The following is a 13,799-nucleotide window of genomic DNA, read 5'->3' as shown; positions in this document are numbered from 1 at the left end:
CCGGCCACGGGGGGGGGGGGGGGGGGGGGCAAAGAGCAACTGGCCAGAGGAACCACTCCTGACCCCACCCTCTCATCAGCAATGAGGAAACTAACGTGGGGGGCAGGTAGGCAGTGTGTCTGGGGGAAGGGTTGCAGACAGACTGGCAAAAGGGCTGGGGGAGGGTTTTTGATGGACTGGGAGAAGGGCTTAGGGTATACTGGGGAAAGTTTTGGGGATGGACAGTCCAAAGGGCCTGGGGATCGAATGGGGGAAGATTTCAAGGATGAATTGTGGGGAAGGGTTTAATACAGACTGGGTAAAGTTTTGGGATAGATTGGGATAAGGACCTGGAGATGGTAGCTATCTTCATAAGACATGCCCTCTAGTCCAGTCAGCATCCTGGTAAACTTTCTCTGCACCTTCTCTAAACCTTCTACTTCCTTCCTATAATGAAGTGACCAGAACAATATTATTAATATTCCGAGTGTTGTCTAGCCAATGTTTTACAGAGCTGTGACATCGACTTGCGGCTCTTGACCGCAATTCCCCAACTAATGAAGGTCAGCACACTGTACGTCTTGTGTGGCAACTTTGAGGGATCTATTGACCCAAGATCCCTCTGTTCTTCCACATTTGCCAAGAGTCCTGCCATTAACCCCATTTTCTGCCTTCAGATTCGGCTTTCCAAAGTGAATCGTTTCACACTTCTCTGGGTTGTGCTCCACCTGCCTCTTCTCAGCCCAGCTCTGCGTCCTATCGATGTCCCATTGTAACCTTCTACACTATCCACAAGTCCACCAAACTTCTTGTCGCCTGCAAACTTACTAACCCACCCTTCCACTTTCTCATCCGGGTCATTTATAAGAATCACGAAGAGCAGGAATCCCTGCGGAACACCACTAGTCCCTGAACTCCAAGCAGGTACATTTCATCTACAATTACCCTCTGCCTTACTGTGGTCAAGCCAATCCTGAATGCATTCAGCCATGAATCCCTGGATCCCTTGCCTCCTGACTCTCTCAATGAGCCTACTGTACCATGGGGAGCCTTATCACACCCCTGACTAAAATCCAGTTCACCACGTCCATTGCTCTACCTTCATCAATGGGCTTTGTTACATTCAATCAGGCTCATGAGGCAAGGCCATCAGATATAGGAGCAGAATTAGGCCATTTGGCCCATCATGTTTGCTCTGCTATTTCATCATGGCTGATCCATTTTCCCTCTCAGCCACAATCTTCTGCCTTCTCTCCTTGACTAATCAAGAACCTATCAACCTCTGCCTTAAATATACCCAGTGATTTGGCCTCCACAGCTGCCTGTGGCAACAAGTTCCACAGACTCATTGGCTAGAGAAATCGCTCCTCATTTCTGTTCTAAAAGGACACCCCTCTATTCCTGATGCTGTGTCCTCTGGTTTTAGATTCTCCCACCATTGGAAACATCCTCTCCACATTGGGGCCTTTCAACATTCAATAGGTTTCATTGAGGTCAACCCACTCATTCTTCTGAATTCTGATGAGTAGAGGCCCAGAGGCATCAAACACTCCTCATAGGGCATGCTGACTATCTCTAATCAGACAGTGTTTCTCCAAATGCTCGTAAATCCTGTCTCTAAAATTTTACCACCACTGAAGTAAGACTCGCTGGTTCCCAGGGTTATCCTGTTCCTGTTCTGGAACAAAGGAATAAAATTTGCCACCCTCCAATCATCAAGTACTGTGGATCATCGCCAATGGCCCAACAATCTCTTTCCTCGCTTCACATTGTATCCCATCTGATCTCGGGGATTTATTTACTCCAATGGTTTTCAAAGTTCCAATCCTTAACATTGACACAGACTGAGGAAGGTTTGGGGTAAAGGCCAGGGAATGGAGTGGGGGGTAAGTTTGGGGAAACAGACTAGGTGCAGGGAAGGGGTTGGAGACAGATTGAGGGAAATATTTGGGGACAGACTAGGGGAAGGGTTTAGGATGGACTGGGAAAGGTTCTGGTGACAGACAGGGATTTTAGATGGACCAGGGGAAGGGTTTGGGTGGGTTGAGGAAGGATTTAAGGCAAATCGGATGGGAAAGATCTGGAGACAGTCTGGAGAAGTGTTAGCTTGTTTCCCGCTTGGGTTCCCCATGAACCAGCTCACTAATTATACCGTGAGCTTAAACCCTGCCTGGTGCTTATGTTTCCATGGTGATCTGCTCACTTAGCTTGCTCGTTTTCTGTAAATAATCGCCGCCTTTCCCTTAACCCCTTGCATTCTGCAGGCTGCAAGTCCTACTCACAATTCCAGTTGGGTCAAGACCCTCGAACTGACCCCTCTCTCCAGGCAGGTGTGCATCCTGCTCCTGAACTAGCTGCCCTGGAACTGCAGAGGAGCTATAGAACCACAGTCCTTAAATTTTATTTGTTGGGATACAGCGTGGAATAGGCCCTTTCTGATTTAACCCTAGCCTAATCACGGGGCAATTTACAATGCCCAATTGACCTAGCAATCGGTACATCTTTGGACTGTGGGAGGAAACTGGAGCACCCAGAGGAAATTCATGAATCCACAGGGAGGACATATGAGCTCCTGGTGGACAGTGGAGGGAATTGAACCTGTATTGCAAAGTGCTGTGCTAGCCACTTTGCTACTGTGCTGCCCCGCTGGATGTGAGCCTCAGGAGAGAACTGGCCTTCCTCCCTGGACCTCTGTCTGTGGGCCACCAGGGTCAAAGGCCAAGGCTGCTGCTGAGAGCAGGAGCCCAGGAGATGAGTAAGGTTGGTGTGGGCAGCGGGTGAAGATGGCTCATTGGGGGGGGGGGGGGGGGGGGGAGACACAGCACCATCCGAAGCTTTGACCCTCTCGAAGCCCCGCCTGGAGGGAGGGGTCGGCTCGCGGGCCTTGACGCAAAGTCTGGAGTGTGTGGGGAACCCAGGAATGGCATTGCTCTGTCTGTGTGGGCTGGTAACCCACAGCTCACACAGCTGCAGGCCGGACACACAACAATTAGTCTTTCATTCCCACAGCCATAATTAAAGCAAGTACGTCACATTCGACGAGGAAGGTTCTGCTGCTTCTGGGAGCGGCGTGCATCGAAGGGCAAACAGGAGGTGGGTGAGAGACTGCCCAGTCCTGCCAAAGTGTCTCGGCCCAAAACGCCGACTGTACTTTCCTCTGTAGATGCTGCCTGGCCTGCTGAGTTCCTCCAGCATTTTGTGTGTCTGCAGATTCTCTCTTGTTCACGTTCTGTACATAGCTGGTGTTCCCATAAAACCCCCTCACAGTGTTCTGTTCTCAGCCTGCATCACTTTCATGATCTTGATGGGTTGGGAGAACAGGGGTGAACTGCCTGGAAGCTGCCAGGTTACAGATGTATCAGAACGGGCTGCCCCAAGGTAGGGCTAATGGTGAGGTGAACATCTCTGGACCAGGGCTAGGGCTCTGTCTAACACTCAGGCCCTTTGCTGCCACTCGCTTAGGCCTGTCCTTCCCCCGTTCCTGGTGAGGAAGTCATCCTGGCGAATGACCATGCCGGGGAGTCATGGGGAGGGCAAGGAGGAGCCACCCACATGTTCCACTCAGGGTGAGGGTTGCTTATTGTTAGTATGAACTTTGGTTTTCAGTTTAGCCCCCGTGCCCTTACCAGTCTCATCCACCAGCATTAGCGTTGTAGTGACCATTGTCAAGTTGCCTATGATGTTCTCCTAAGGGGTTGTCAATGATATTTCCTAAGGGGTTGTCTATGATATTTCCTAAGGGGTTGTCTATGATATTTCCTAAGGGGTTGTCTATGATATTCTCCTAAGGGGTTGTCTATGATATTTCCTAAGGGGTTGTCTATGATATTTCCTAAGGGGCTGTCTATGATATTTCCTAAGGGGTTGTCTATGATATTTCCTAAGGGGCTGTCTATGATATTCTCCTAAGGGGTTGTCTATGATATTTCCTAAGGGGTTGTCTATGATATTTCCTAAGGGGCTGTCTATGATATTTCCTAAGGGGCTGTCTATGATATTTCCTAAGGGGTTGTCTATGATATTTCCTAAGGGGCTGTCTATGATATTTCCTAAGGGGTTGTCTATGATATTTCCTAAGGGGCTGTCTATGATATTCTCCTAAGGGGTTGTCTATGATATTTCCTAAGGGGCTGTCTATGATATTTCCTAAGGGGCTGTCTATGATATTTCCTAAGGGGTTGTCTATGATATTTCCTAAGGGGCTGTCTATGATATTTCCTAAGGGGTTGTCTATGATATTTCCTAAGGGGCTGTCTATGATATTCTCCTAAGGGGTTGTCTATGATATTTCCTAAGGGGTTGTCTATGATATTTCCTAAGGGGCTGTCTATGATATTTCCTAAGGGGTTGTCTATGATATTTCCTAAGGGGTTGTCTATGATATTCTCCTAAGGAGTTGTCTACGATATTCTCATAAGGGGTTGTCTATGATATTTCCTAAGGGGTTGTCTATGATATTTCCTAAGGGGCTGTCTATGATATTCTCCTAAGGAGTTGTCTACGATATTCTCATAAGGGGTTGTCTATGATATTTCCTAAGGGGCTGTCTATGATATTTCCTAAGGGGTTGTCTATGATATTTCCTAAGGGGCTGTCTATGATATTCTCCTAAGGAGTTGTCTACGATATTCTCATAAGGGGTTGTCTATGATATTTCCTAAGGGGTTGTATATGATATTTCCTAAGGAGTTGTCTATGATGTTCTCCTAAGGGGTTGTCTATGATATTTCCTAAGGGGTTGTCTATGATATTCTCATAAGGGGTTGTCTATGATGTTCTCCTAAGGGGTTGTCTACGATATTCTCATAAGGAGTTGTCTATGATGTTCTCCTAAGGGGTTGTCTATGATGTTCTCCTAAGGGGTTGTCTATGATATTCTCATAAGGGGTTGTCTATGATGTTCTCATAAGGGGTTGTCTATGATATTTCCTAAGGGGTTGTCTATGATATTCTCCTAAGGGGTTGTCTATGATGTTCTCATAAGAAGTTGTCTATGATATTCTCATAAGGGGTTGTCTATGATATTTCCTAAGGGGTTGTCTATGATATTCTCATAAGGGGTTGTCTATGATATTTCCTAAGGGGTTGTCTATGATATTCTCATAAGGGGTTGTCTATGATATCCTCCTAAAAAGTTGTCTATGATGTTCTCATAAGGGGTTGTCTATGATGTTCTCATAAGGGGTTGTCTATTGGTGGCTCCTCAGGTGGTTGTAGAGGCCGATCTGGATCTATATATTGTGATAAGTGTGGACAATGGTACGTGATGGCTGGTTCTTTTGGTTGTTCAGTCTCCTCTTTCGCAGCCACCGATTATTTTCTGCGGCATAGCAGAGGTCACTCTCTTGTGCAGCTCTCTCTTGAGCAGGTTTCCTCTAGGTCCATCTATTGAGTGCAGGCCAGATTTTAGATGTAGCATTGAATTCCTTCAGGCTGATTTTGATGCGTTTCCCCACCAAGCGCTTACTGACTCCTTCAGCTGGGAGTAAAGGATGTTCTTGGGGAGACTCGAGTTAGGCACCTGGATGATAAGACTTACCCATCACATGGGGTACAAGAATTTGATTTGACGTGTTGGGTTTGGGATTGCTTAACCAAACGCTGCCTGACCAAGTGCGGTTCATGGCTTCTGGGCACACCTGGGGCTGCCCCAGCTTTGCCCTTCCCTAGTGAAAGCAGGAAGTGTTTCTCACCACTGAGTACATTTACACAAAGCACTGCCACAAGAAAGCAGCATCCATTTTCAAGAACCCCCGACCATCCAGGCCATGTCCTCTTCATGCTACTATCATTGGGCAGAACTTACAGAGACCTTATTTCCCACACCACCAGGTTCAGGAACAGTTATTACCCTACAACCACCAGGCTGCTGAACTGGCTGAAATTCAACCATCACAAGTCTGAACTCATTCTACAGATTACCAACTCACTTTCAAGAACTCTTTTACAACTCATGATCTGACCATTATTTTTTTCATTTGCACAGTTTGCTTCCTTTTGCACTTTTGTTTATGCATTTTTTTTGCATTTCCCATTGTATTTCTCCCTCCCCTGCAAATGCCTGCAAGAAAATGTAGTATATGGTAACATGCATGTGTTAATAATACATTTACTTTAAGCTTTCAAGTGTTGGAGAAACTTTGCAGGTTGGGCACCATCTGTGGAATGAAGAAACTGGCTTCATATTTTAGCTCAAAAACTAACCGAGTGGGAAGGATGGGCTTCGATGTGTTGGTAAACCTGAATGCGGGCAGGTGGTCCCCTTGTCTTGCACGGTCAAGTTATATAGACAATAGACAGTAGACAATAGGTGCAGAAGTAGACCATTCGGCCCTTTGAGCCTGCACCACCATTCTGAGATCATGGCTGATCATCTACTATCTTGTACTGCCTTGTCCCCATATCCCTTGATTCCCCTATCCATAAGATACCTATCTAGCTCCTTCTTGAAAGCATCCAGAGAATTGGCCTCCACTGCCTTCCGAGGCAGTGCATTCCAGACCCCCACAACTCTCTGGGAGAAGAAGTTTTTCCTTAACTCTGTCCTAAATGACCTACCCCTTATTCTCAAACCATGCCCTCTGGTACTGGACTCTCCCAGCATCTGGAACATATTTCCTGCCTCTATCTTGTCCAATCCCTTAATATAAAAGTTCTTGAGTTCTATCAAACAAAAACTAGAGGTTCTCCTCTAGCTACTCGCAGGGCTGAAAACTGAAATCCCCATCGAGGACTTTTGATGAAACAAGACCACAGGCCCTCATACTGAAATTCTCCGAGCCATCCCTATTGTGATTAAATCCTACTATACCAAACCCGATGAAGAATGAAATCTTCCAGAGCCAGCGTCAGTACCCCCTCGAGTATTTGCACACTTGCTTCGTCAAAGTGCTGAGTCACGGTTGAGTCCTGAGTCATCATTCGAGGAAGATTCTACTTGGCATCGTCGGGTCCAGGACCAAATGCGGTGGGACCCTGCAGACTCCCCGCACGCACCTGAGCGTGGGTCTGTTCCACGGGCATTCCGGGGCGTATGGAGAGGTTGTCACGGGGGAGGGGAAGGAATGGTGGGCACGACCACTGGGTTGTTGGTTGCCTGGCCCAGCGTGACCACAAGTTCTGGATATTCGGGAGGACCTGGCGTTCAGGGGCAGCTCCGTCATACACAGATGTAGCCCAGCCAGGCATGGACACAGAATCCCCAAGGAATTTACTGATGAACCAACTGTGTTTTCAGTAAAAAGCTCACATGGTAATGGCCACTAGTACATTATATCCATATTTACTTCATCATCTGAAAAATATGGAAGACAGGGGTCTGCAGAGGCTGGAACGTGGAGAGAGAACCAAACTACTGGAGGATCTCGGTAGGTCAAGCAGCATCCATGGAATGAAGTACATGGATGCCTTCTCTGGTGGAGAACCTTCAGCCAGACAGATCCAATCCCAAATGACGGGGCTTGATCGGAAAGGTTGTCGGTCTATTTCCCTGCACAGATGCTGCCTGACCTGCTGAGTTCCTCCAGCAGTGTGCTCGTCGCTTTGAAGAATGTTGCACGTTGGAATTTGCACCCATATTCCCTGGACTCATGACCACAAGGAAACAAATTCAAGCATACAGTCACTGTGTGGCAGCGATTCCGATTCATTTATTTATTGCACGTGCGTACACCACAATAGACCCTGAAATGCATCATTTGCATTAACAGACAACACAATGCTGAGGGGGTGCTGGGGGCAGCCCACGTGTCACTGTGCATTCTGACGCCAACGGAGCATATCCACGATGTTCAGCAGAACAGCCACAAACAACAGCACAGAAACAAAACGAAACAGCCAAATAAGCCCCTTTCCTCCTGCCCACCCAGACCGGACTCTGATCCAGGGCGGGCCACCCTTGGGTGTTCGACCTCCAGTGGACTTGTGGAGTTGCAGATTGGCAGACATTGGGCCTCAGTCTACCGGACACGCCAGCCCTGAGCTTTTACCATCAGACCTCCGATTTCTGGACATGCCAAACCAGAACTCTGGCCTTCAGGCCAACCTTGAGCTTTGACCATTGGGCCTCTCAACTCTGTACATACCAACCTAGACCTTTGACCATCGATCCTCGACGACTTCAGTCTTTGACCTCAGGCTTCGATCTTTGGGATCAGCCCCAGGACTTGCCAATCACAGGACCCCAAATTCCAGGCCTGTATTGGCGGAGTTGTGGCTGTCATGTGCCCATTTACCTGGTAGAAAGACACACCACCTGCCAATCAAGGTTTGAACCCTCCTCACCCATCAATGCGCACCTAACCACTGGCCCCTTTGTACTTTGCCTCGGGCAATTGGCCTTTGATATCAGCTTCACTCGGCTTCCCTGTGAATGACCTGGGTGGGATCCTCCAGCCCTGCTACACTACAAAGGAAGCCACGTGTGTTTGACCCGCTCTCTTTTTTGCCATCTCCCAGGGACCACCCCGCTGTTGGTGAGTTGTGCATTGAATAGGGCTGGGAGTGTGAGTATTGTCCCTAAGCAGAAGAGCCATGCCTGTACAGAGTCAAGGGGGGCAGATATCGTAGTGTGTGTGTGTGTGTGTGTGTGTGTGTGTGTGTGTGTGTGTGTGTGTGTGTGTGTGTGTGTGTGTGTGTGTGTGTGTGTGTGTGTGTGTGTGTGTGTGTGTGTGTGTGTGTGTGTTCCCACGTGATTTTCCCACGTTGTTATTAATTGTCCGCGTGTGTTTTATTGCCGATCCGACTACTGTAAATTGTGAGTGTGTGTGTGAGTGTGTGTGTGTTGCTCATGATGCCATTTTCCCACGTTTGCCTTCCGTAAATAAAATCCTTCACTACCAAGGCTGCGTGTCCAGAGTCCTTGTCTGTGAGACCTATCGAGTCTGTTTCCTCACTCACAGCAAGGCCTCAAACTCAAGACGGATGGACCTGCGGCCATAGGACACGCTGATCTGGGGTAGGGTGACCAGCTCTTGTCCATGGGGCCCGCCGACCTTGGTCAGTATCCATGGGAATCGCTGGCCAGTCTCTTTACTTATCTCTCTTACCCCCTTTCACAAACTCTACTTGCCCTCCCTCGCTTCTGCTCTCAGTCTCTCACCCTCCCTTGTCCCCCCCACCCCCTGCGTTGCGCTCAGCCACCTTTGTGCACTTGATCACCGAGATCACACCGGATCCCTGAACCAGCTGTTAGACTCTTCCCACACGGTGAGCAGCTCACGTTCTCGATATTTCTTGCTTACTTATTTATTATTATTATTATTTCCTTCTTTTTGTAGTTTCACAGTTTGTTGTCTTTTGCACACTAGCTGAACACCTAAGTTAGTGTGCTCTTTCATTGATTCTGTTAAGGTTATTATTCTATGGACTTGTTAAGTATGCCCACAAGAAATTGAATCCCAGGGTTGTATAGGGTGATAGGTATGTATTTCGATAACACATTTTTTGAGCTTGGAATTCTGAACAGCAACAGCCACCTAGTTGAGTTATTCGTAGACGCCACAGCAGTGTAGCAGTTAGCGCAACAGTATTGGGGAGACGGAGTTCAGAGTTCAGTCCTGGTTTTCTCTGTAAGGAGTTTGTACGTCCTCCTTGTGAAATGCGCAGTATTTCCTCCAAGTGCTTCAGTTTCCTCCCACGTTCCAAATAGATACCAGGTAGTAGGTTAATTAAAAAATGTCCCACCGATTAGGCTAGGGTTAAATTGGGGGTTGCTGGTGGCACAGCTCAAAAGACCAGAATGGTTTATTCTAAGCTGTATTTCTGAATAAAATAATTTTAAAAATATTTTCTGCAAGGGCACGGGCTACTGAGAACAACAAGGGTTAGAAACCAAATTCATAGCCCCACAACTATACTGCCCCAATGTCCCCACCACAACTGTCCTACCACCTCTGTCCTGCTGACTCTTCATGGATCCACCACAATCCCCACCCCTTCATGGATCCACCAACATTCCCACCACTGTCCCACCACGATAATCCTATTCCACCCCCACAAACACCTCCACTACCTCTGCCACCACCTTCCTCATTCCACAAGTCCCACCCTGCCCATCGCCACCACTACTCTTCCAACCACAGTCCCAACACCATTCCCACCCATGGCCCCACCAACATTCCAACTATGTCCCACAACTCCCTCCGCTGCCACAACCCACCACTGTCTTGTCCCACGTCCACCCATGCCTCCTGCATCATTGTCCCAGAGCCCCTTCACCAACATCTCCCAAATCTACTGTCATAGCAGTCTCCAACACTGCTGTCACCCACCATCCCAACTCTACCTCACACCCTACCACCACCATCCACACATCTCACCATCACTACCCCTACCATCCCTGACTCCATTCCATCACTAACCCCCCCCATCACTGCCCCCCATTCCATCACCACCCCCACCCAAGATCATTGCCCCACACAGAGCCACATGTGGAGAGGTGAGCCATGGGAAGCTTCATACTTCACCAAGTCTCCCTGCGGGTGAGCCTTCTGCCGTGTGGAGATCTGAGCCCAGATGAGCGATCTTGACAATGAAAGGAGGAGAGAGAGACAACTGCTGTTCAGACAGCTGGGGACAGACCGGCAGGTGGCGAGAGGCTGCAGTCAGGTGTGGAAGATGCAGCAAGGCAAGGGCGAAGATAACGTGCAGACATTGTGCAGTCGCCCAAGCTGAACATGGTCGCCCAAGCTGAACATGGCCGCCCAATCTAAACACGGCCTCCTAATCTAAACATGGTCGCCCAAGCTGAACATGGCCACCCAAGCTGGACACGGCCGCCCAAGCTGCACACTGCCACCCAAGCTGAACATGGCCGCCCACACTGAACATGGCCGCCCAAGCTGAACATGGCTGCCCAAGCTGGACGCGGCCTCCCAATCTAAACACGGTCACCCAATCTAAACACGGCCTCCCAATCTAAACACGGTCGCCCAAGCTGAACACGGCCACCCAGCTGGACACGGCCGCCCAAGCTGCACACTGCCACCCAAGCTGAACATGGCCGCCCACACTGAACATGGCCGCCCACACTGAACATGGCCGCCCAAGCTGAACATGGCCGCCCACACTGAACATGGCTGCCCAATGTAAACATGGCCGCCCAATCTAGACTCAAAGCTTAGGATCCAGATAAACTTTGCAAAGTGTCTTTGCTCAGTCCTGAGAACCAAGGCCACCAGACATACCCAGACCAAATAAGAATACTAATGAAAGCTTGTTGGCAATTATTAGCCACTGAAAGGTTATTTTACTAATTCTAAAGTATTTTTGGTCTTTAACATGTAGATTTTATTGGTTACTAACACCTGAAATATGTAAACGCAATAGATTCTGTAGATGCTGGAAATTTTGAGCCATATACACAAAAGGCTGGAGAAACTCAGCAGGTCAGGCAGCATCTATGGAGAGGAATAAAGAGTCAACGTTTTGGGGTCAAAACTCTTCATCAGGAAAGGAAGGGGGCAGAAGCCAGAATAAAAAGTTCCGGGAAGGTGGGTGGGGGGGCGCAAAGATTACAATTTGGCAGATGATAGGTGAGTGGGTGGGAGGAGGACGAAGTAAGAATCTGGGAGAGGATAGGTGGAAGAGGCAAAGGGCTGAAGAAGAAGGAATCTGATAGGAGGGGAGAATGGACCAGGGAACTTTGGGAAGGAGGAGGGGAACCAGAGGGAGGCAGTGGGCAGGTGATGAGAAGAGAAGGGGTGAGAGGGTATCCAGTATGGGAATGGCAAGAGAGAAGAGGGAAGGGGAGAAATTGGTGGAAGTTAGTGAAATTGATATTCATGCCATCAGGTTGGAGGCTACCCAGATGGAAAATGAGATATTGCTCCTCCAGCCTGAGTTTTCCCTCATTACAGCTGTAGAGGAGGCTACAGCCAGACACATGCATTATGATTGGTGTTTATATTTGTAAATAATGAGATTCGATGGTGTACACAGTTTCCATTCGATCCATATCTGTATAAAAATTGGTGATCTTGAGCAGAGCAGTTCGGTGAAGGGTCTGTGTGCACGAGGACAAAAGGGGTGACTGAAGTACGAGTGTGAGCTGTCAGAGTCCAGTTAGTCAGGGACGATATGGGCCCCCACCTCGGGTTCTTGCACCCGCCTTGTGTGCAGACAGAGCAGGGCTGGGCTTCCGCATTGGGGGGGGGGGTGGTCAGCTTGCGTGTGGCACAGGGCAACAGGAAAGCATATGAGATGGGAGGAGGGGGCAAATATGGGCTGTTGGAGAGGGAAGTGGGTGAGGTGAATGGGAACGGCTGAGGAGTAGGCAGGTTTAGTTGGGGAGGGGCGTTGGGGAAGGGCGGGATTAGTGGGAGGGGTTAGTTGCTGGGATTGGCAGGTGGCTGGTTAGTCGGAGGGGTTGAGGAGGGGGCAGCTTTAGTTGAAAGTGAGCAGTCGGGCAAGGGTAGTGGGGAAATGGGTGGGGATATGCGACGGGTGGTGTTTGACAGTGAGCAGAGATGGAGAGTGGGGCATTGTGGGCAGAGTTTGTCTACGGGTGAGGGATTTGGCTGGGAGTGGGCAGGGTTCAGCGGTGGTCACGGTTAGCTGGTGACCTTGGGCACAAGTTAGGGTACATGGACAGGGTAGGGGGGAATGGGCGGGGTTACAGTAGTGGGCGGGGCCAGCTGGTGGGCAGGGCTGAACGGCAGCTCCCCATTGGCTTCCCACTAAGAAACAATTAGACATCCAGCGAAAGGACTTCAATTTATTTACAAAGTGCCAGCGGGTCTAGTTTCTGTTTCGAGCATGGTGATGGTGGAAACCTGACGTCCCGTGGGCTGGGGGTGAGGGGGGAGGGCGGGGGGGGGTACGGAAGGGGGAGCCAAGCCTGGGGTAGCCCCAACCCCGGGCACCGGTCACTGGATCAGACACTTCTCCCGCTCCCGGGGCTGTCCTCGGCCCATCACCTTCTCCTTGATGTACAGCAGGTCGCTGTTGACGCTGGGCCTGCGGGCCAGGGGCGACACCATGCCGAAGGCGCCCAGCTCCTTGGCGCGCTTGAGGCGGAAGGACTTGTGGTGCAAAGCCTCGCAGTACTGCGCGGAGATCTTGCGGTGCAGGGAGGGGCTCATCTCGTGGGGCAGCTTGGCCATGCTGAACAGGGCGCGGAACATCTCCTCCACGTTGGCGTTCTTCTTGGCTGAGATCTCGAAGTAGACGCTGTTGGCATCGTCGGCGATCAGCCGCTCGCCCTCCTCGGCCAGGACCTCGCGGTGCAGCTCGGCGCGGTCTGCCTTGTTGCCGCAAACGGCCATGGGGATGTCCATCGCCTTCTTGGTCTTGTCCTTCAGGCACATCTTGCACTCGATGATCTGCCTGCGTAGCCTCTGCACCTCCTCAAAGGAGCCTCTGCTGTCTAAGCTGAAGACCAGGATGAACACGTCTCCTGCAGGGCGACAGGAAGGAGGGAGGGAGGGTCACTGAGGCTGCTGGAGTGGGGTAGAGGCAACCGCAGTAGTTGACACGGTGGCCAGGGTGTGGAGAGAAGTTTGGTCCTCTAGTCCGTCCCTCCCTCTGCCCCTGCTCTCCCATCTCCCACTCCCTCATCCCTCACTCCCATCGCAGTCCCTCCCTCCTTCTGCCCCTTCTTCCACTCTCACCCTCTCTACCCTCCCATCACTCCATCCCTCACTTTCCCTCCCGCTCTCCCACCTTCCCTCCCCGTCTCTTCCCTCCTACCAGCCCATCTCTCGCACCGTCCCACTGCTCCGTTCCACCCTCCCGTCCCACTGCTGCGTTCCACCCGCCCGTCCCTTGCATCAAGGAGCAAGCGTCAGGGAAAGGAATAAGATTCAAGGGAGGGTCAGAGA

The 13,799-nt window shown here is 50.1% G+C and overlaps 1 protein-coding gene across 2 annotated transcripts in view; it reads right to left on the bottom strand.

The window, feature by feature from the left end:
- Positions 1-11,244: 11,244 nt before the first annotated feature.
- The window catches only part of LOC140719403 (GTP-binding protein Rhes-like), a 49,355-nt gene continuing 46,800 nt past the window's right edge, over positions 11,245-13,799 (bottom strand). For both annotated transcript variants that reach the window (XM_073034034.1, XM_073034033.1), the window contains exon 3: positions 11,245-13,375. In XM_073034034.1, the coding sequence (XP_072890135.1) occupies positions 12,846-13,375 (530 nt within the window). In that variant the 3' untranslated portion in view covers positions 11,245-12,845. The remainder of the gene's footprint in view (positions 13,376-13,799) is intronic.

Source organism: Hemitrygon akajei, chromosome 31 (assembly GCF_048418815.1).
Source record: "Hemitrygon akajei chromosome 31, sHemAka1.3, whole genome shotgun sequence".
NCBI classification, from domain to species: domain Eukaryota; kingdom Metazoa; phylum Chordata; class Chondrichthyes; order Myliobatiformes; family Dasyatidae; genus Hemitrygon; species Hemitrygon akajei.
This window is presented reverse-complemented; position numbering and strand designations above follow the sequence as displayed.